The sequence below is a fragment of the Betta splendens genome, chromosome 10 (genome assembly GCF_900634795.4).
Source record: "Betta splendens chromosome 10, fBetSpl5.4, whole genome shotgun sequence".
Lineage (NCBI taxonomy): Eukaryota > Metazoa > Chordata > Actinopteri > Anabantiformes > Osphronemidae > Betta > Betta splendens.
The window spans coordinates 2976462-3000736 of NC_040890.2; the positions used below are offsets into that span (position 1 = coordinate 2976462).

Genomic DNA, 24275 nt, shown 5'->3' on the forward strand with positions numbered 1-24275 from the left:
TTCCAACTATAGGGGGATCACACTTCTAAGCCTCCCTGGGAAAGTCTATGCCAGGGTCCTGGAGAGGAGAATTCGGCCAATAGTCAAACTTTGAATACAGGAGGAACAATGTGGTTTTCGGCCTGGTCGTGGAACGCTTGACCAGCTTTATAACCTCAACAGGGTGCTTGAGGATTTGTGGGAGTTTGCCCAACCAGTCTACATGTGTTTTGTGTATCTGGAGAAGGCATTCGACCGCATCCCTCGTGACTTCTTGTGGTGGGTGCTCCGGGAGTATGGAGTCCAAGGCTCTTTGCTAAGGGCTGTTCAGTCTCTGTACAACCCGAACAGGAGCTTGGTTCGCATTGCCAGCAGTAAGTCAGACCTGTTCCCGGTGCATGTTGGATTTCGACAGGGCTGCCCTTTGTCACTGGTTCTGTTCATTATTTTTATGGACAGAATTTCTAGGCCCAGCCAGGGGCCGGATGGGTCTGGTTTGGCAACCACAGGACAGCATCTCTGCTTTTTGCAGATGATGTTGTCCTGTTGGCTTCATCGGGCCAGGAGCTTCAGCATGCGCTGTGGTGGAAATTTTGCAATAAAGGCAGATGAGAGAGAGTTGTCCTTTTGTGCGATTTATTGAAGTAATAAAGAAAATAAAAATAATGAGGAAAGTAAATAAAAAGCCAGCTGGGGAGATCAGAACATACACCACGGAGGTATAATGCAAAGATCACACACCGTTCTGAGGTTGTCTCTGCCTTTTAACCTCTCTCCCGGGACCTGGTGGAATCTTCCTATCACACTGTGGGTGAAGATGTTTACATTACACAGGGAATACACAAGGTCTACAGCCTTGGGTCTGGTGGGGCATCAGATAGAAAGGAGCCAGAGACCAGGGGTAAAAGGCAGACACAAGCCATAAACAATCGGTCAGTCAAACACAACATTAGATGTCAGCACTTAATGTGCGACAGAACCTTGAGAGGAAGATAGATTGTTTGTCTAATAATGTTTAGTTCTGGGTCTAATCAACAAGTACAGAATGCATGGTTATTGTACAGAGTCAGAAATGAACACAAGAGCATTAAAGTACAATTTTTCCATTACAGCGCTCGTGAGGTTTGCAGTGTGAAGCGGCTGGGATGAGAATCAGTTCCTCCGAATCTGAGGCCATGGTTCTCGACCGGAAAAAGGTGGTTTGCTCTCTCCAGGTTGGAGGAAAGTATCTTGGAGTCTTGTTCACGAGTGAGGGAAGGAAGGAGCGTGAGTTAGACAGACGGATCGGTGCGGCAGCTGCAGTAATGCGTATCGGTCCATTGTGGCGAAGAGGGAGCTGAGCCAAACGACAAAGCTCTCAATTTACCGGTCAATCTACGTTCCTACCCTCACCTATGGTCATGAGCTTTGGGTCATGACCGAAAGGCCAAGGTCACGGATACAAGCAGCTGAAATGAACTGGCTGGGCGCTACCTTAGAGATAAGGTGAGGAGCTCTGTCACCTGGGAGGAGTTCGGAGTAGAGTTGCTGCTCCTACACATCTAGAGGAGCCAGTTGAGGTGGCTCGGGCATCTGGTTCAGATGCCTCCTGGACGCCTCCCTGGGGAGGTGTTCCGGGCATGTCCCACCGGGAGGAGGCCCCGAGGAAGACCCAGGACACGCTGGAGAGACTATGTCTCTCGGCTGGCCTGGGAACGCCTTGGGGTCCCACCGGAAGAGCTGGAGGAAGTGTCCGGAGAGAGGGAAGTTTGGAGTTTGTTTAGACTGTTGTGCCCCGCAACCCGGCCCCAGATGAAGCCGTTAAAAATGGATGGAATTATTAATCATCAAAGTTGACTGTATTACAGTATGACATGATAGTTTTGAATACTAATAGATCCTAAACCATACAGTAAAGGTACACAGATCTTTGTGTGGTAATAGTACACTTCTAGTAGAACAAGGGGAAAGTGGTCCGGGCCTGGAACTATGCACCAAAGTCAAGTTATTCATCATCAAAGTTGACTGTATTACAGTATGACATGGTAGGTTTGAATACCAATAAATCAGATTATGGTCCAGTTTGTTTCGGTCTAACTGAAGTTCACCAGTGCAAACGTTTACTAATCAACTAATGATGAAGCATTTTTTGCCCAGTATTTGTTTGTCTTACACAAAAACAACACAACCTCCAAAAAAGAATTTGAACTAGCATCTGTCAAAGACGAGCTTATACTGGTCCAAGTTTTATTTGGCTTGTCTTGCTTTTGTCATTCATTACAGCTGTTGTCAATGTTAATTGCATTAGTCTTTCTCTAAGCCTGCCAGTTCTTGTTCTGTTCTTGTTTTTATATTTGCTCGGATCCCCTTGCACATTAGTATTTTTATTGCTGTTGTGGTGAATGGTTTATTGGCATTTTATGTCTTTTAATTTTAATTAATTTTATTTTTGTACCGTGTGCTACATTTTATTACATGAAAAGTGCTATAGAAGTAAAGCTAGTTTGATTGATTTATAGATAAGCGTAACACTCATTTTTGCTAATGCCATTCTATATTTTACAGCAGCAGTATAATACAGCATGTGGCCCTGATTTACTCTGTGTTTATGCTAAAAGATCAAAATCAGAATCTTTTAGAATCTGATTCTGATTCTAAAAGATAAGACATGGCATTTTTTTAACTAAAGATGGAGCTATGAATAATAAAACAAACTACTACCAGTTGTCATTTAATTTAATCAGTTTTTTTTATTCTCAGATTTTGCAGAACAGTGTGTTTTACAGCAGTACCACCCCCTAACATGAATGTAGTTCTAAGATGCATAGACTCCATTAGGTCCTACTAACAGCAGACTTTTAAATCTGAGTGGAATTAAATTCCACAAAATGTACAAAGGTACAAAATAATTAAGCTGTTGAAATTTGAACCTGGAAAACAGTGGTAGATGACAAACAGTCTAGTCTGGACAAAAACAATAACAACATAAAGGGCACAACAACATGGCACAGGACACTTAATATCAGTAAGTTAAAGAAACACATAGTACTGTGCGTGGTCATTTATCATATCTGCTCACCTCAATAATTTTACTGGTATGTTTCCCCATAACCACAGGTCAGCTTAATGTCAACTGGCTGCTCCTTCTGTCATTTTAACCCAGTCGGGAGCAGGTTTTAGGGATAACAATAAATACTTTTGTTATTTTTCCTTAACGCTATCTCCTATGTTGTTGTCAACACTCACCATTAAGGCACAATGTTTCCATTGGCAAAAGTTGGACTAGAAAGTGTCCTAAGCTGTAAAAAGCAGCATAAGATAGGTCTCTAACTCTGATCAGCAGTTAATAAAAAACTGTATTATTTTAGGTTTTTTTGCACATGAGCATTAGTGTTTAACTCACTTGGCCACTAGATGAAGACACAATCAGGTTTGTCCAGACAAGTGCCTTAAAGGTTTACAGTATACACATCACAGTGCAACACATCGACCTGGACCCAATCATCCACTTCATCCACTTCTCATCTCCCTAAAGAACTAAGGTCCTGTTCGACCAGTCACTGTCGTCCTGCTATATTCAGTTCTGATCAACACTTTAGTAAGTTACTGTAGTAATGCAGCAAAAAATGCCTTTTTGATAATAAATTGTAATATTAATTCAAAATTTGTATTTAATTTGCCAAAACCTCGATCTTCAGTCACTTATCTTTGTTAGTTATCTAGGCAAAGAACCCCAACCCCCTGGACACTTCCTACAGCTCTTCAGGGTTCCCAAAGCATTCCCAAGCTAGTTGAGAAACGGTCCCTCCAGGGTCACCTGGGTCTTCCTTGGGGTCTCTTCCCAATGTTACATGCATCTAAAACAAATTCTCAAGCCACCTTAGCAGTGAACGGGCGGAGTTTCTACTTTAAGCTCCTCACCCAGTTACCTGCCACTCTGTGGAGAAAACTCATTTCACTCACTGCTGTCAGTACGTGAAATGAGTTTCATCCAGAGTTCAGCTGGACATAACATCACTCAGGTACAGATCAGGGAGACTTTTTCCCCTAATCACACCTCTCCAGGTATTACTGTTGTAATACCTAATGTTGTGGTAAAACAATGGGATCTCCAGTTGAGGCCCCTTCCTGCAGCCCCTCTAGAGACCCAAGAAAGACTGGACACTGAGCTCTGTCATATGCCAGCTCAAAGACGCAGGGAAACAACCCTCTCGGCTGAGCTGGCAGGCAAGTTCACACCACATCACACCACCACAGCACACAACCCTAAAGAAGAAGACAGTCCAGCCCCTCAAGTTAGAGTTTCAGAGCCCAAACTTTATGTGAGGCAAGTCCGACAGTCACTAGTTGGTACCAATTGGCCCAATCTACATTGCACTGGCCAGTTATGGCTCCTCCACCAGGTGGTGGGACCACAGAAGGACAAACCCACCTTGTCCCTGCAGGGTAAAGCCAGGCATGCCAGGAGCTTGCTTGCAAGCCCCAACACCAGGCTTAGTTCCATAATTTGAAATACTCACAATGATTAAAAAAACTTTGAAATCCAAATTCAAAATGAAATTCACCACTGCACTGAATGTTGGCGCAGGAACACAGCCTACAGACAATAAACAAGAATACACAGCATCCTCAGTAGTTGGGACATTAAGCCAGATGTTTAAAGCTGTTTTTCTTGAAATTTATAGAATAGAAAAAGAACTATTCATTATTTTTTAGTTTTTGCTGATATGTTTCACTGTAAATAATGTATATACATAATATTGCCAATAAATTAATTTGTAATAGCTTTTAAAATATGTTAACATTTAATAAAACACTGTAAAAGCTGCTGTTGGTCTCATTTAATTTTACACTGATCTGACATTCTCCTCATATCCTGCTTTCAAATCCACTTTCTATGGACAAGCTGCATTTACATGTCACATGACATTTCATGGTCCTGAGTGAACAGCAGTGCATTAAGGACAGGTAAACAGCAGAGAGTCGTGCTCCAGTTCCACTTGCCAGGCTGTCAGCGTCCTTCACTACAACATATCATGCTGGTCTTGGGATGTCAAAAACACTCAGGGCTCTGGTTTCAGACTGTTCAGTCACTACTAGTGGGCTTTCGTACGAATTCTGGAAGGCTGCAATGAGCTGCACATTCTCCGAAGCTGATGCTATGAGCCACATGACTACCAAGACCAGCCACAAGGTTTCAGTCTTGTGTTTCTGGATTTATCCACATGTGGCCAGGAGGTTTGAAGAGCTGGTCTTGTGGTTCAAATGAGATCCTGCCTCTTATTCCCTTTGTTCCCAGCTGACTTACAACTTACAGTTGTACAGTTTTACATACAAACAGTAACAAAAGGTAAACCTAATATTTAATATAAATACTGTAAGAGCATGGAAGACGTCAGTACTGTAGGAGGGTGAACCATTCGACCACCTATGTATAATTCATTATTACATTGCTATAAAAAGCTAATAATTAATGTTTTTACAATGCATTGATAGGACTGCTTAAAAAGATTTAGAGCAGTTTTCTATTTTAAAATATTCAAAATAAAAATTAGATACTGTTACTTTACTAAGCTTTTGAAATAATGATATAATTCCTCCCTGTTTATGTGTCAGTTTTAATATATATATATATATATATATATATATATATATATATATATATATATATATATATATATATATATATAAAATAACCGGGTGGTCCCCGGTTCAAATCCTCGTTAAGGCGAATAAGCATCCAGTGTGGGTCCTTGGGCAAGACCCTTCAAGCCACCGCCTACCTCATAATGATGAGAGACAATGAACCATATGAGATACCGGCTCAGACGTCGCCCACTCTAACAAGGTCTGCGTCAGGTGTTGGGGAACCAGAGCACCTTGGCGAAAAGTGGGCTACTGGAACAAGCCACGAAATTTTAGCTTTAGCACGCATCTTAGCCAAGAAATGGCTAAGATGCGAGAACAAGGCTCTGTTGGAATGCTACTACTCAAGTAAACCCTAGTCAGAGGGGTTACATGCAAAGAATGTGCGGTGAATGGTAAGGGAGAAACCCACATTCAAGGCTGACTGCGAAGCAACTAGTAGCTCAGTGTTCCAACATCCACAAACGGCAACTGCTATCACAACTTGAGAATGACGAGATACAACACAAATGCTATGGCAAATAGAGAAGCCAGGACGCCAGGTCAGAGGGGAGGTTTCACCATCTCCCCAACCGGAAATTGGGTACGAAGCCCCAATGAGCACAGATACGCTGAACGAGGCAGCGACTGAGCTGAAAGATAAGATCATGGCGAGATTGTACAGGCAAACCCGAAGCCAACTACAACGACTAAGTGAAGTACCATCAGAAAGTCTCATGGAAGATGTGAATGCAGCATGAGAAAAAACATGTGAAAAAATACCCACCATGGAAACGAAGGTTGGAGGCAAAAATCTAGGCAGCTCGGAGGGAAGTGAGCCAAATGACAGAGGCCCAGAGAGGTACAATGAAATGATCGATGCCCAAAAAAGGTACAGCCAGATGACCATACCTGAAGCACTCGAAACTGCCAAGCAAAGGCTACAAGCCTTGGCCAGCCGCCTAAAGAGAAACACAAGAGACAACAAAGCCAGACGAATAAACCGGCTGTTCGCAACACAACCTGCGAAGTGTATCTCAATGGCAGGGTAATAACAGCAGAGCAGACCCACCAAGGCTGGAAACTGAACAGTGCTGGAAAGGTATATGGGAAAGGAAGGCATCACACAACAGTGATGCACAGTGGCTGGTGGACCTGAGGGAAGACCACAGCAACCTCCCTGAACAGAATCCTGTGACTATCACAGTGGCAGACATCCAACAGAGTCTCAGGTATGAAAAACTGGACAGCACCCGGCCCTGACATGATCCATGCCTACAGGCTAAAAAAGCTCACTGCAACCCATGAGCGCCTGGCAGCACAAATGAACCAGCTGCTAAGGGATGGGACCCACCCTGAATGGCTAACCGAAGAGCGAACAATCCTGATAATGAAGGATCCCTCAAAAAAGGGTACAGTCCCATCCAACTACCGGCCAATAACCTGCCTCTCCACAACATGGAAGCTCATGTCAGGCATCATCGCAGCTAAGATAAGTGGGCACATGGGTCAATACATGAGCGAAGCACAGAAGGGCATTGGTAAGGATACCAGAGAAGCCAAACACCAACTCCTGGTAGACAGAACACTCGCCCAAGACTGCAGAATGCGACACACCAACCTGTGCACAGCCTGGATCGACTACAAGAAAGCCTACGACTCAATGCCACACACATGGATCACTAAATGCTTGGAGCTGTACAGCATCAATAGAATTCTAGGGGCCTTCATTGCAAACTCGATGAGGTTGTGGAGAACCACCCTTGAAGCCAATGGGAAGCCACTTGCCCAAGTATCCATCAAATGTGGCATATACCAAGGAGATGCACTGTCCCCACTGTTGTACTGCATAGGTCTGAACCCTCTCAGCCAAATAATAAACAAGACTGGCTATGGATACCGACTCCGAAACGGGGCCACCATAAGTCACCTCCTCTACATGGATGACATCAAGCTGTACGCCAAGAATGAGCGAGAAATCGACTGATCCACACCACCAGGATCTACAGCTCAGACATTGGGATGTCATTCGGACTCGAGAATTGTGGGAGGATGGTGACGAAGAGAGGCAAGGTAATCCACACAGAAGGGGTCTCACTCCCAGAAGGAACAATAGCAGACATTGAGGACAGTTACAAGTACCTTGGAATACCACAAGCGAATGGCAACCTTGAACAGGCAACAAGAAATGTGGCAACAGCCAAATACCTCCAACGAGTAAGGCAAGTCCTAAGAAGCCAGCTCAATAGCAAGAACAAATCCCGGTGAAAAAAAAGGGCTGGGCTGACGGACAGCACAGAGGCACTCACCCTGGCTGCACAGGAGCAGGCCGTGAGCACCAGAGCCATAGAAGCCCAGATCTACCACACCAGACAAGACCCAAAGTGTAGACTGTACAAAGAGGCCCCTGAGACGGTCCAGCACATAACTGCAGGGTGTAAGATGCTGGCAGGGAAAGCATAAATGGAACGCCATAACCAAGTGGCTGGCATAATATACAGGAACATCTGCGTGGAGTATGGACTGGAAACCCCAAGGTCAAATTGGGAAACACCTCCCAAGTGGTAGAGAACAAGCGTGCCAAGATCCTGTGGGACTTCCAGATACAGACAGACAGAATGGTATTGGCGAACCAACCAGACATTGTGGTGGTGGACAAAGAGCAGAAGAAAGCCGTAGTGGTGGATGTGGCAATACCAAGCGATGGCAACATCAGGAAAAAGGAACATGAGAAACTAGAGAAATACCAAGGACCCAGAAAAGAACTGGAGAAGGCTTGGAAGGTGAAGGCCACAGTGGTGCCTGTGGTGATCGGAGCACTGGGGGCAGTGACCCCCAAACTGGAGGAGTGGCTACAACAGATCCCTGGAAAAACACCCAAACACCTGTAAGATGGTTGCTGAAGTTTAATTACTATATTGAACCAACAAGTTATTGTCCTTAAAAAAAAACTTCTGAAAGTGAAACTAGAGACCTGAGTATTAATGTGACAACAGGCTGCCAGAAACATTTCGGAACATTTCTGATACTGTCAATTATCATTTGGCTGCATTGGCATCCACTGCCTGCAGAGGCCAGGCATGAAAAGCGTAAGAAAGTGTCTGTGCTTACATGGTCTTTATGTGCAGAGAACCTTTATATCTCAGACACATTGTGGCAGTGCCGTTCCCATTGTCCAGACACTGGCCCTGCCACTGCTAATGCTGGTTGGGATACTTCAGGCAGAATCTGTTGAATGCATCATAAATGGCCTGTCTGGAAACAAAACTCAGTCTCAAGTCAAATGAAAATGCAAAATACAATTTTTATACACAAGCTTTACAAAACTAACAATTGCTCCTAAAAACATTTGACAATAACTTTTCAGAATACCTCATAAACCATAAAGGTAAAATGATCAGACATGATCAAGTTTCTTATTGTTATGGTGAGTCCCGACAATTAAAATCCCTAACACATCCAAATAATGTTGGTTAGACTCAAAACACAAAACACTCTTATCCTAAGTTCAGTGCCTGCAAATCTGGAGACTCTTGTATAGGTCAATTCTTACATGCATTGACATCAAGCACTGGAAGAGTGTGCCTGATGTCAATGTGCATGATGTGATCTTTTAGCAGGATGAAGTTGTTAATTACAAACACACGATGCCACTTCTGCTGCTGCAGGCCTAAATAATGCCAGTGCTGGGTCTATTATACGCTGGTCCTGATAATTTATGAAGTATTACTTATGTTATTATTTACCTGAAGACGTTCTGTTTAAACAGATATGCACTTATGTGTCCTCCATTGAGATACCGGACCTCACATCCAGGCCAGATCTCCTGCAGACTTAGAACCCCAGTACGAGGGATGTAAGCATCCTCTTTGGCCTGGACCACGATAATGAGGCTGGTGTCTACAGGGACTAGAAAAGAGACAAGAAAAGACACCTTTGTGAGTGTATGCTGCAGCTGAGACATGCCACAAAATATTTATTAACACTGGTAAAGCCAGTGGTCCAATCCAAACCCAGAACTCAGAGGGACATTCATACCACATGTCCTAGGAATATGTCTAAGGCAGTTCTCTGAGAAAACTGGTGTAATGTGCTGCCACCATAGTTTTGTGTCTTTGTTAAAGATCACTCTGCCTCATAAGCAACAACCGTAACTGTAATGTAGTTACGAGCAGCATTTAACACTTTTGGTATCTGATTTGCTTATAATGTTGGCTCTCCTGCTCCAATGTGGCCTACCATAACTCTGAACACCAAGTTAGAGTTGGCACAGACAAAGAGCCATAAAAAGAGTATTGCTTCCCACCCCAAGCACAAGGTTAGTCTAAGGGCAAAAATACCTCTGGCAAACCTAAATAGGAATTGGGAGTTTGCAGCAGGTTAATGACATAATAACCTCTAAGATTACTCGAAGTGCTTTAGAACAGTGTAGGTCCAAGGGCATACATCACCAGGTGCTGTATGGTCTTATTTTCACATAACCTCCATGGCAGCATTCAATGTGATGTGACTGCAGAACAGGTAGGTTTACATGCAGACTGTTAAGAGACATCCACAGAAAGCATGGGAAACAAATGTGTCCCCTTCAGAAATCAGGAGGGGGGAAGAGTCTTTGCTTAGACATAAACGTCACAGATCTATACTACATTGTTCTGTTCCTCTGTTGCTTTGTTAATTCCAATCCCAAAAACCTCAAACAGTTGATTGCTGACACAAAGAAAAGAGAGAAGGCGCACAAAGGGCTTGAGAAGGACGTCCTACACAAATCAGCACACTGATCATCACCAGAGGATAATAGATTCCACCAAGTTGTGATGAGGGTTAGTGTAAATCTCCAGCCACGTGTTTACACATGACACTCATTACCCATTATGCTTAGCACATCTGCCAGAGGACCACGGATATGTGGACAACCCACACAGTTTGCTATGTCTGTGTCTATGAATATTGTTCACTCTAATATTCACTTTTCACTGAAAATCCTAATTGATTTTTAGATTATTTCAAAAAGATAAAAGATTATTTCAACAACAACTCTCTTGAGACAACTCCCACTTATTTCAAGCTAGTAACCAAAATTGTGAAGACTAATTAAAGAACATAAATGCTACCTGCTCTTAGATCCTCTCACTATTCTTTTCTAGATTGTCTTATCTATCTATACAAATTGAATTGGTATCTTCCAGCTTCTGATTGAAGTGAGGTAATCTGCTGTGGGTAGGCCACTGATACATAGGAATGACAGAAGCGGTTGAAATTATGGATGGATAATGAAGATCTTTTACAATGGTAGAAAAGCACTGCCTGTAAATCTGTCAGTGTGCAGCATAAACACTCACCAGAGAAGTTGGCCATGTGTGTACATTCATCCATTACTCCCTTCATGAAGCTTATAGACTCTTTGTGTAATGATGGTCGACAGTACTTGGTGGTATCCGTTTTTTTCTCATGCAGCGTGTTTTCTGCACGAAGGCTTCTAAAAACAGACACCAAAGTGTTTTGATGAAATTGTCACTGTAAAAGAGTATGGTCCCCCCCAAAAAACAAAAACATCTCCGTTTCGTTGACAGTATCTGGGATAAAGCCAAAAAACACTTCTGACAATCTTTTTTTCCAAAATAACAAACGTTATTTACTTTTTCTAAAACTAGGTTCTGAGCCACAGCATACACTCTCAGTCTCTGCTGCATTAAATGATGTTGGATGTTTCTGCTCACAATTGGTTTTCAAAGGAAACTATTTCTCCTAGGAAGAATGAATCTGCTTTAGCAAAGTAATATTTAGAGTTTGTTGTGTCATTTGCTTTAATTGTGCAGGAAAATTAGGTTTTATAAATGTCACCAGATACAGTTAAACATAAAACTATTAGGCCTATATGTATATTAGCACTAATTATATCTTCACATTTTCAATGATGGAAATGATCGCAACCAATAGGGTTTATACTGTAGTTTAAGCAATTCCAAACAAAACAAAATCTTCAAAGTTAAAACTAAGATAATTTACTAAAGAAGTGAATAAAAACAAAAACATTTACAATTCCTCTCCCTGAAACCTAACTTACTTTCGTAGGGAGTCCAAGTTCATTCCATCGGTGTTAACATGTGATGACAATAAATGGTCTATCCTATCTCCAACTCCACCATCCTCAGAGCCAACCACAACCTCTGTATTCATCTTAAAGGAATCAGCCTGATGGAAGAGAAAAAAGAGACATGAAGAGACCAAACGTAGCACCAGTTTCTTAAAGAGGTATAAAAAACAGTACAGTCAAACTAGTCCCTTGCTGGTTTTCCAACTCTCCCTTCCCCAGAGCCTGTTCATTACCTTGACCAGTTGTGTTAAGTCAATCAGCAGCTGGATGAGGCAACTGACACACCTATTCAAGGTAATCAGCAGGGGGAGAGTTGGAAAACCAGCAGGGACACCAGCCCTTGAGGACAGCAGTTTCACACCCCAGATTTGGAGAATGAAAAACACTAATTTTAAATTATTTGAATTTAAGGTATAAAAGCAAGTCTTCAGCCTGACAAAGACAGTCTGCTACTGAATCACACTCACAAAACTATCAGGGGTGCTACAGCTACGGAGCAGTGCATTTGCTACTCAGGCTGCAAAATGCAATAACCCCAGTACCTATGCGTACTTACCCCACAGTACTCCAGCAGCTTAATGATCTCCTCTTCATAAACAGAGTTAATGGCATACTGCTTCTCCAGCTCTGTCCAGTTCACTGCTTTACTCAACACGCCCTGGATGCACAAAACAGGACAATCAATTCTATTTAATATTGTTTGAATGACTACCAATTAAAAAAATGGATTCACAAATAAGCAAATTAAAGCCACAGTAAATATAAGAAGCGTATTATTAGTCAGAAAGGTAAATGTACAATAAACAGTAAGCTGGGATGCCGGAGTACAATATAGCAAAAAAACATTTTTTCATCAAGAACAGGTGTCCTTTTTGAGCCTTGTTTTAATTTTGCGATGGAATATAATAAATTGGGGTAGGATATTTAGTAATAATCTGGCGACCATCTTCTTAACAACCGAGTCCAAATGTAAACTTTTTAGTTTAGCATATGTGACATAAGCTAGTTGCTGGTTTTAGGCACTGGTAGGTACAGTCGTAGCACTTCAAAGCGACCACCTTTTTTACCACAGTACGTGCGCGTCGCCAGCGCCCAACTAAGGATTTTTAATCCTGCAGCCAGCTGAAAAAAATCAGGGTGCTTGTCTCGTGTCTCGTGGCGCAAAGATGTGAGGTCCGACTGTTCATTTCTATCTGTGTCCGCACATTAAGCACAAAAAACGATGTCATGGTATTGTATCATTAAATGTAGAGTAGTTCATTTTTAAATATTATAGATTATTATGCGTCTTTGCTCGCTAGTGCGCTATTGTTTGTTGTCAATTGCCGAAGCTGCTGATGTTTTTACACAGTTTCCAGGCCAGCCGAGAGACACAGTCCCTCCTCCAGCCAATCCAATAGAATAATATAAGTATAATAACATAAAATAGGAATCTATATTTATTCATCAATCTGTGTTAAAAATGTATTTTATATGTATATCTGTACTCGTCTTCTGGTTTGTTGATCATGAGGAAAAAATACAAAACAAACTGGATTCGTTTCGTTTCGTCCTCTCTTTATATGAGCGACAAACGAAATTCAAGTGTTGTTGTTTTTTCGACACAAGGCACGGAGTTGGATTTTAAGCTGATTTTTCGTTTTGAGAAAAAAGCAGAGAATGAAAAACTAAGTCGTTCTCTCGTTATAGCAGCTTTTAAGGTAAATCAATAGCTTAAAATTTACTCCGACCGCAATGACCTATAGTTTGCTCTGACTCTGAATAAAAAAGCCCGAATGACAGATGCTGTCTCCAGGTAGAGCTTAACCGGAAATGTATGCTTGTCAAATGCAGGCAACGAGAGAATCGGGGAAGTGGCTTCACCGTCTGAAGCAGACAGACTGCTTTACATGTGCTTATTACGCACGATAAATGATAACGTTTTTTACTGAATGAAAACGAAAATAAGTCCTGCTCTGCAGCATAAACCACTTTGACCACTTTAAAGGTGCTCAATTAAACAGTTAAAACACTAAGACATAGTCAATGTGCCCTTTAAACGGAAGCTGCATTATTATACTTTACCGTAATGACATTTACCACAATATCTGAAGAAAAACAAAGTTTTATTACACAGGCAATACAGTGGATTTGGAACTCGCTCCTCGCGAGTTACGGCGTCTGATGTTGATTCAGTTGCAAAGCAAACTTCAAACCCCATCCCCTACTACGTATTGGCACAGAGACATTAACATATTGTCTCCACTCAGTCAATAGGTGTAAAATACTTTAGCTCCGAGACAAAGAAAAGCTCCATGGGAGATCGGGCAGCGTGATCACCTACGTAGGCGGTGAGACGGCAAAACCTTTCACTTGACTTTTTTAAATGCTCTTCTTATGGTATTTCACACAAGTCTGGCAGACTACCACTGCTAAGTTGTAGAGGATATTATATAATAAAAATAAATAAATTGTAATAAACTCTCTGTGGTATGCCAGAAGGCCAGGACTCAGTAGATCTCCGACTCATTAATGCAGCCAGTTGTTTGTTCTGCATATATTGATTCTGCATGAGTAATGAGGACTGTTTTACACTTATTTAGCCGAAGACAAAACTCAAAAGAGAGACACCCATCAAGTTTTAACAAATGTGCAATAAAAAATATAAACAGAAAACGCTTGAAAGCGTTTCCGTTTTATATTCCGTTTATTACGTTATTACTCCTTTCACCTGTACCACAAGTCCGTGCAAAGCTACAGCCATGTTCCTACAAAGTTAACCAGCTGTTTATTTCATTATTCCCTCTTTCATGTCCGTCTGTTGAATGAAAGTGGGCGGGGCCATCCACGTCCCCGAGCAGGGACACTGGGGGAAGGGGAAACGCGCATCAACACGCAGGACAAAGATCTGCGTTTCTCTGCCTGCTACAGCCTCGGCTGCGTTGGATGGTTAGTCTCCCTTTCACCTCTACCATATAAAATGTGTACCTACGAACCTGATCAGCCGCTTTCAGAATCAGAATCGTTTTTATTCCCCAGGTTTGAACAGGGCAAACATTATTTTTATTTACAAAAAAATTAAAACGTTCACATGTGATTTGTCCGCTTTGATGTAGACAAAACTCTTCAAAGCATTTTACTTTACATTCCGTTTATTTCGTTATTCCCACTTTCATATGTGTCTGATAAATAAAAGTGGGCGGGGCCATCAGTCCCGTAGCAAAGGTAAGCGCTGACTGTGGGGGCTGGGCACATCAACATACAGGACAAAGACCTGTGTTCCTCTGCCACAGCCTCCTCTTTCAGCCTGTTGTAATTGCAAATGCTGCACTGAGCTCTCTTTTACTTTGATGAGTTTTGTGTCTACATGAAAGCGGGCATGCGTGTGTCACCGCTGAAAGCGGCTGGTTAACCTCTTAGGAACATGGCTCATGACTTTATGTGGTACAGGTGAAATGGAAAATAACGAAATAAACGGAATATGAAACAGAAAACGCTTTCAAGCGTTTTCTGTTTATATTTTTATTGCAAATTTATTAAAACTGTACTGTCGTTTTTTCGTAATTTTTGGTGACGTTACAGTGCAAACCGTATGTGATTAAAAAAAAAATAATGTTTGCCCTGTTCAAACCTGGGGAATAAACAATTCTGATTCTGAAAGCGGCTGATCAACTTCGTACACTGCAAAAAAGGAATTTCAAGAAAGTAAAAAAATCCTTGTATCAAGAAGATATGTCTTATTTTAAGTCCAGAAAGAAAATTTATCTGGCCAAGCATGTTTTGCATTAGAAAAATTATCTCATTGTAAGAACGTATGCCTAACTTTTTCTTAGTAAGATATTCCAGCTAATTTTGATCTAACATGTACTAGTAACAAGATATAAAATGTTTTACAATGAAACTCCATGGAGCAACAAGAGTATTTGCCTTATTTTAAGAGCAAGACCACAAAGTACAATTTCTCAATTTAAGAATGCCATGAAACAAGAACAGTTAAATGGTGTTTATTTGTTGCCATCTGAACCTGACAGAGCATATGACAGCAATGTTCTATTCTGATGGGCTGTTTCATCAAAAATAAACAATCACAAAGAAAAAATAAAAATAACTCATTTCAGTGTGCCTTTTACAGTTCTTCAGCTGAGGCTTCATGTAGCCCAAGCACATCTCCCAGAAAATATTTTGTAGGAACATAAATCACATCCTTGTGAGTATAACTGTAATATGGAGTGAAATCTACCAGATTATCAGCCTTTAAAAATTCAGTTGCTTGTGCCATGTTTGGAATCTCTATTATATATGCCATGTAATTTCTATCATAACAAATAGTATTATGCTGCTGGAATTCCAAACAATAGAATGATGAGTTAATTACATAGATATTGCTTACAAGTCCAAATTCAGGTAAATTGATAGAATTAACAGCAGTCACAAGTAATGTCTTCTCTCGTATATATTTATTACCATTTAGAGTAATCCATCTAACAGACACTGCATTGTTTATATCATCCTTGCCAAGGAAGGCCCTCATTTTTTCTTTCAAATATGACATGTTGCTAATTTCTGATGTTGGTCCCAATACACACTCATTAAAAAAAATGGGTGTTTACCTGCATTCTGACAGCATTCATACATTTGATTGTGTTTTATTAAAGACTTGCAAACATTTCTAAAATTTAGTTTTGAGGCCCACTGTTTGAAAAAACAATGTTTGGATTCAAATCGCATACACATGTGACGGACCATTGGTCCTAGTAATTTTATCTGTGATGGAGCATGAATCAGATAGTGCTGTTTTGGGGTAATGTTGTTATCAGGGAAAATATTTTTCATATGTTTTAAATGCTGTTCAATAAGTGTTTTTAATTTGCTAATTGTCTGTATACTAATGACAGGAGCAAACAAAATTTGAGTAATTTCTAAGAGTTCAGTAATTATTTTGTAGTGTTCGTTATCTTTATCTGCGTCAATAAGAAATGGCAATATTTTTAGTAGAACAATCATTTGGCCTGAGGACTGCTTTAATTTATTATCAATTGAAGCTAATGTGCTGGATGTTATAGGGCTTGGTTTGTCTCGGACATCAAGTGGTGAGTAGGGAAATCCTGTTAAGGCAGTATTGAGGACATCCAAGTCTATCTGACCTAAATTAATTAACTCTTTTATCACACACTTTATTTCTAATGGAGCAATGCCTTCAAGAATTATATGCATAATATCTTGGGGGGTTTGCTGGATCAAGTTAAATGCTGGAAATTCTACCAGCTTGCTCCTTCGGTTAATGCCAAACGTAGTTTTTAGACTGTTTCTAAGATACTCAGTATTTGCCTTCTCAATGTCACTACACTGACGAACATGTCTTTCTAGTGTCCTGAGCTCAAAGTTGTCCTCATCAAAATACATTTGCATGTCCTCAAATGAACATTCACAATGCCGACACTTACTATAGGCAAAACCAACACCCTCTTTAAATCCACAAAGCTCATGTTGTGCTAAAGTGTCTCCACATATTGAAACTAATGCTCCAAATATTTCACGTTCTCCCTTCTCAGTCTGAATTGTAACACCATCATATAGCATTACCAAGTCCTCATACAATCTGCCCAAAATTGCATCAATTCCACATTCAGACAGCTCACTCTTTTTTGCAATTGCAAGTAGACGGATTGCAGCTAATTTTGATCTATACTTTGGATTAATGTTTCCCAACGTATAATAAAACATTATCAACTTATTTTTGGAAGCATGAGATCCTAGTGGGTTGCAAATTTCAATTTCATCAGAGTAAACAATTATCTGTAAAGCAGAGGGCCGGGCTGAAAATAAAGGGTGTGATTTCATGAGCTCTCCATCTGTAATGTCATACAAATACCCTACTGTGTACTTCTGTGGCTGATCTAACATTTCCAAAACTTTTGGATGTAACAATAACTGCTCTAAACTTTTGATCAAAGGTATGTAATGAAAACATTTGGGTTTTGTAGAAAGGATCCTTTTCCCCCCTTTTTTATGAATGCAGGCAGCATACCCAACACAAACCTCCTCTGACTCCACAAAATTGAAATGCTCCTTAATGACATTGTCCTGCCTGTATGTTGTCGCAACAGAAGTAAAAGGATCCTCAATCCGGTCAAATACTGCCATCACTTCCTTTTGAAGTTCACTTCCTTGGTGTAGCTGGAATACAGTTTGTATCTGACTCCTCAGATTGGTCACCAACAGAGCCTGGTATTGTTGCATTGCTGCCAATACATCATTTACACCTCTCTGAAAAAGCAAGGAAGAGAAAGCAGATGAATTCCAAACAGTCCAATGTTTAAATGATTGTGCGATGCTGCCTTTAGGAGTCCCCTTTATAAAGATTATTAGGAGCAACATCAACACAAAAATGCTTTTTCAACTCATTGATAAATCATGAACCATAAATTAAAATCATGGATTTATATTTACTAAATAATTTGTGTCATATTTAAGGGAGACCAATAAGTAAAGTATGTTTGTAAATAAAGATTGGACTTGTCATGTAACAAAGAACAAAGCCAAATATCGAATACATGTTATAATGTTGTATGAAGAAACACCTGTGAAAGATGGTGTTTTTCTCTTGCGGTCAGCATAATAGCAGTAGCCTGTCTGGACAAAGTGTCATGCCTGGTGTTATCCTTTAAAAAAAAATTAATTGTGTAAAACACACTGACAGATACACAGATATAGTGTTATAAATCTGTGTATTATGACAATTAAATTGAGATTTGTTTTGTATGCTGAGACATGAGGTTTGATACAGTAGGACATTGAGTACTTAAAGAAACAATAGAATTACCTTTGCACAACACGATGCAGAGGAGTCAAGTACAGCAGAACATGGAACATCCAGAATATTTAAATTTTCATCAGTCTGGGACAAAGCGGGGTGACTTAGATGAGTACAGGTGCCACCATCAAAGCCAGAATATAAGGATGCAGTATTGTCAAATACTCCAAAATGTGGAGACACCGAGTTAGAACAGGGCTGCACTCTGTTTTTCTCAGTCATTACATCTTCAGCTTGCACTCTGTTTTCCACCACTGCCTCGTCCTTGTAATGCTCTCTGTTTTCCACCGTCGTTGGCTTATACGTCCACACGTTTCTGTTCACCACTGATGGGGTCTCCCGATTTGAGGCCACTGTTGTCCCCCTCTGTCTGTGACCGCCACATTCAAGGTGTTCACGGTGGTTTCTTCGAATGTGATACCATAGTGAGTTGTAGACGCGATACTCTTTGGAACATCCATCGATTCCACAAACAACGCGAAAATCTGGACTCCGACTATGCGCAGAATTTATATGACTCAATAACGCTTTGAGAGTTAGACCTACAAAAACGAAGCAAATAACACAGCGCCAAATCATTTTCATGCTGCTTTTAGCTTACATTAGCAAAATACAGTTTTGAACTCTTCACCTCTGAACTTAAGATTGCGTGAAGTGTAGTGAAGTAGTAATTACCATAGTTCGCAAGTTTTATAAAGATATAAACCACTTGAGATTTATTTTTTTAACATTTATGTGACTCAGTTTTAATGACACAGTAATACAAAACCTTTTTAGATAAATATACTGCAAATGCTAAATAAATAAACGTATTTAAAATGACCGGCCACCCCTGCTCCCTCAATGACGATGGTACACTCTGATGCTCCTTCCCGCGCATCGTGAAGTCCGTTTCATTTTGAAAAAAAAACTGCGCAGGCTTTGGCGGTCATTTTGGCAGTTTTGGCAATTTTGCACATTTTTCTATGTAAAGTGTCATTTATTTGATGTCAGTTGAGTGGCATTATGGATCAACTGGACGAGGTTTCAATTGCCACACTCAGAGGTATGTAACTAAGCATTACTAATGTCGTGCTAATGTTCTATTTGCCTAGCTAGCTAACCTATAGCTTTACCTAGCTTAATGTGTTGTGGATTCCCGGAGCCAAAGATAATAATGGCATTTTAGCGATTGTCATTGAATGATTGTCATCAATGATAACTTTAGTTTCTTTGCACTGACTGTAACCTGTCTATGTTGCAGCTGCTAATATTGGAGAAGACTTATTACCATCACTTTCCCGAGATGACATCAGAGATCTGTTTCCAGGTGTTGAACATTTCATGAGGCGCAGAGCTATTTGGCTTGTTGTGAATAAAGATGACAAGGTCAGTTCAGTCTTTCACAGTATGACAGAACACCTGTCAGTATAACAGATTTTCCATTATCACAGAAATGTTAATGTTAAGTCTCTATACATGGTATTTCATTATTTTACATATTTCTGCTTTTAATCTCTTACAACTCTAGACATATTAAAAAAAATTGTTTTAAAAGTAATTAAAAAAAATAATGCATACATAATGAGTAGGCAGTTATTATAAAGTTTGTGTAAATGTATTTCAGGCCAGTACTCATATGGAAATTCAGCAATCAGCCCCGACTGAAGGCAACAGCAGTTCAAACGAAGAGGCCAATACCTCTAAATTTGTGACTGTATCCAACCCAGAGTACATACTCTTCACAGACAGTGAGCTTGAGCAGGTGCGACGCTCCTACTTTGAGCAAAAACGGCTGGGTAAAGAGCAGGGTTTGGCCTTATCCAAGGAGCTTTTCTGCCGACTCATAAGAAACACTATGACTAATATGATTTCTATCGCAAGAGCCACAGAGGATCCCAGATACCCCACCAAACATGAGGTGAATATCATGGCAAAGCGGCTGGTGGAGTACTATCCAATGATAAAAGACAGGTCATCAAAGAGTGAATGGGTTAGTAGATATTTGTCATTATTGCTTTTTGTAGTTTTGATGTTATTTAATATTTCAATAAATTCTATTTCTCCCATCTGGAATAATAACAATGTTGAAATAAAGCTAGAATTTGTTGAAAACTCTAATTATAGCAAAATAAAGCTTGGGTTTATTTTTATGCTTACTCTGTATGTTTCATAGGAGCATGTTCCTAAAAAGCTCATGAAGAGACTATCAAATGTCAAAAGTCCAAGAAAGTATAAAGGTCCTCCTTCAAAGAAACCCCGACAAGATGTGGAAGTCAGTGTTTCATCCACTGAGTATGATGGAGATTCCAGTGCATCCACTATTACTCTGGAACGGTCACCCGTTAGTCCCAAGGGCATCCCAGTGTCACATAGAACTAGCACCCCAGTGCAGAACCAGGATAGCAGTGATGAAGCAGGTATGTGTTGTATTTAATATCATTTAGGCTGTGTTAATTCATTTGACATACATTCTACACCCAGTAGCATTGTCTGTCTAAAGCTTAATTTAATCCTAAGAATTTGGTTATGCTGACAACATGTTAGTTTGCAAATCTCATATTCATTTTCCACCATAATGTCCCTCTATTATCTTCTGCTGATTCAGCTGACTGCGTGGACAGCCAGAAAACCCAAGCAAGACACTACAGGACTCTTCAAGAAATGTACAAGTCCAAAAAGCCAAACAAAGCTGCAGTAACTCATTTGCTGAACCTGGAATTTGAGTCTCGTAGACGATTCATCGTCTCTGATGTTTTAAAGGAGCATGACAGACCAACAAAGGTTCTGGAGGCTTACCCGTGCTTCCGAGAACTCGATCATGTAAGCAATGATGGTCCTATTCAGTCCACATTCCCTTCCAAGTACACATTTTAGCATGACATAACTTACATATTGTATATGTATTTTTATTAAGTCACCTGAATGCTTGAAAAGGGCTAGTGGACAATGTTTTTCTGACATTTTTACTTCTGTATCTGAATCTATTTTTCAGGTGCTGGATGAGCTGCAGCGGGTCATCCAACCAACAAACTCCCAGTACATCTATGAGATGAAGAACAGATGGGAAATATTCTATTCAAAGGTCCAGTTTTATGGGGTGATGAAGAAAGCCATGAAGCCTCCTAAAACCTTGAATGGAGGTGAAGTTACAATACATTGTCTTGTTTATTTAATAAAATGTCACATGACAATTTACTTATGGTACAATTTTGTATTGTGCATTTACCATTAAAACAGTGGAGCATGTCACAGCTGTGTTCAGAGCCCTGCCGCTGCTCTTCCCATCTAGCACCATGCCACCTAAGAAGGTGGGCTTAAGCAGTGAGGCTCTTTTCCATGTCCTTCAGGTAAAAGTGAGGCCCAGGTTTGACAAAACACATCTGCCCTTCTCTCTCAAGGCTGCTGTTGCCTTTTCTATAATTCCTAAAACTACAAGTACATATTAAGTGCAAAAGAATCACATATAATCCGCACATAACTAAGGATCAAATATTATAGTATATATGAACTTTTCCAGTTATCAACATTTGATTCTTTAATCCTTAAAAATCCTTTAAACCTTTAAAATGTGAACTCGTATAAAAAAGACATGCGGCATCTACATAGGTTCCAATTATGTACACATACCTATTCTTTCAGGTTTAGTTACTTTGAGATTACCATATAATTTCAAAAGTGAAGTGTCCATAGTGTTAATGTTAATACTAACTTCTAGCTGTGCATTCAGTATTTGCAGTGTTCAACAATGACATAAAATGTTCTTCCACTTACGGGTTATTGTGACTATTTTACAAGGATTTCACCATTGTGCTCATTGAGGTAAAAGTATGTCTGTTAGTTGTGATGCTTTTTAATTCTCTATATTGATTTGGGTCATCTAGACTTCGGAGGATCCTGATACTTACCTGCAGCAACGAGCACTGACATCGCCAGTTCTGCTTGTTTCGGATGGCAACTGCATGATCGCCGTTGGAAACATGCCAGTGACCACTTTCAACCTTGAGAGACTGAAAGAAGGCCTGCTCTACCTCATGGCATATTACTATGCCCTGCACCTCACTTACCCAAAGTGTATTTCAAAACTACTCTCAGTAGTGCAAACAGAAATTCTCCAGGATTCCATTCATGAACACGATTTAACCCCATCCTACAAAAAAGCTATTGGCGAGTGGAAATCCTTCATCCAGTGAGTTTCTTCTACACTGCCAACTCTGTCAAATGTAAGTGTGAAATGTCTGTTCCTTTGTTGAAAATGTTCACACTTTTTACTTTGAAATTTTGTTTAACAGCATATGCAAATGTGTTAATTGTTTAACAATTGATATTGATATAACTGCTGTTGCAAAGTTAATAAAAAAATGCTTAATTTGAGAAGGGTTTTGTGTCTTAATTTAAGACAAAGTGACTTATTTTCATTATGGAGTTTGAAGAAATGTATTCTTATTTTCAGTACTTTTATTCTCATTTATAATCACAGATTAAGGTGTAATTTCTTAAATTTGACTTCAATGATTTCTTATTTTGAGTAATTTAATCTTAAAATGAATAGTTTTTCATTGATTGTTATAGAAAATTTAATTCAAATTTAAGAATTTATATCTAGTTTTAAGGCCCAATTAAGTCTTTGAGTCAAGGAATTTGTGCTTATTTTAAGAATTCTTGTCAAGCAAAAAATTCTTACCCCATTGGCAGATTTTTTTGCTTAATACAAGATTATTTGTTTTATATTTAACATTATTTTGCTTCTTTATAGTAGGTCTGTTTTTGCAGTGTAGGAACACATTTCATATGGTACAGGTGAAAGGGACACTAACAACCCAAAGCAGCCGAGGCTGTAGCAGGCAGAGAAACGCAGATCTTTGTCCTGCGTGTTGATGCGTGTTTCCCCTTCCCTCAGTGTCCCTGCTCTGGGACGTGGATGGCCACGCCCACTTTCATTCACCAGACGGACATGAAAGAGGTAATAACGAAATAAACAGCTGGTTAACTTTGTAGCAACACGGCTGTAGCTTTGCAATGACTTGTGGTACAGGTGAAATGAGTAATAACGAAATAAACAGCTGGTTAACTTTGTAGGAACGTGGCTGTAGCTCTGCAATGACTTTATGTGGTACAGGTGAAAGGAATATTAACAAAATAAACGGAATACAAAACGGAAACGCTTTCAAGCGTTTTCTGTTCACCCAAACTTGATGGGTGTACTGTCATCTTTTCAGATAATTTTTAGCATTTGCATGTTGTTGTAAATGAATAACGAAATTAACAAAATCTACGTTTGAAAAAACTGTGAAGAGTTCCGTGTTTACATGAAAGCGGGCAGAACAACGTCCGTGTATGACTCACTGCCGAAAGCGGCTGGTGAACCTCTTGAGAACATGGCTGTAGCTCTGCTAAATAATACAGGCAGCCTATCATGTATGCGAAAATATAAAAATGTTCAGTAATTACAACTTCTGCTCCCACCGGGATTCGAACCCTGAGTAAAAAATTGACAAATCAAGGCTGTTAACAATAAACAAACCATTACACCACGGAGCGTTGTTACGTAATCCTAAATGGGCCTATATAACATAGGTCTAAGACAGCGTCATAAAGGCCAGTGTGGGGGCTGGTCGCCATCTATAGGCCGAATAGACGCAACACAGCTCCAACGCGCTAAAAACCTGGTGATACCGCGCTGAAAATGCAAACAGATTGCCGTAAAGGCTGACACATTGAAGTGCTACGACTGTACAATGCAAAAAGAGGATCACAATAATGCTTCACGTCTACCTATCTGGTGTCTATCTCTGGAGAAGTCCAGGGCCAAGTGTTGTGAGTGAG

The 24275-nt window shown here is 40.3% G+C and overlaps 2 protein-coding genes across 8 annotated transcripts in view; both read right to left on the minus strand.

The window, feature by feature from the left end:
* Positions 1-598: 598 nt before the first annotated feature.
* Positions 599-24275, minus strand: part of abhd18 (abhydrolase domain containing 18) — a 38681-nt gene continuing 15004 nt past the window's right edge. For 2 of the 7 annotated variants that reach the window (XM_055512577.1, XM_055512576.1), the window contains exons 10-14: positions 12234-12335; positions 11648-11775; positions 10923-11059; positions 9330-9492; positions 8472-8838 (exon numbers count right to left, since the gene is read on the minus strand). In XM_055512577.1, the coding sequence (XP_055368552.1) occupies positions 8781-8838; positions 9330-9492; positions 10923-11059; positions 11648-11775; positions 12234-12335 (588 nt within the window). In that variant the 3' untranslated portion in view covers positions 8472-8780. Of the gene's footprint in view, positions 1699-5614; positions 8449-8471; positions 8839-9329; positions 9493-10922; positions 11060-11647; positions 11776-12233; positions 12336-24275 lie in introns of those variants that run through there. The other 5 variants (XR_008695985.1, XR_008695983.1, XR_008695984.1 and 2 more) reach the window with 5 other exon arrangements.
* On the minus strand, positions 15645-24273 carry LOC114864938 (uncharacterized). The gene is made up of 3 exons (XM_029165953.3): positions 18480-24273; positions 18238-18318; positions 15645-17923 (listed from the first exon to the last, which is right to left on the minus strand). Exons 1-3 carry the CDS (start codon positions 19053-19055, stop codon positions 16196-16198), a joined length of 2385 nt encoding a protein of 794 aa, XP_029021786.1. The 5' UTR covers positions 19056-24273; the 3' UTR covers positions 15645-16195.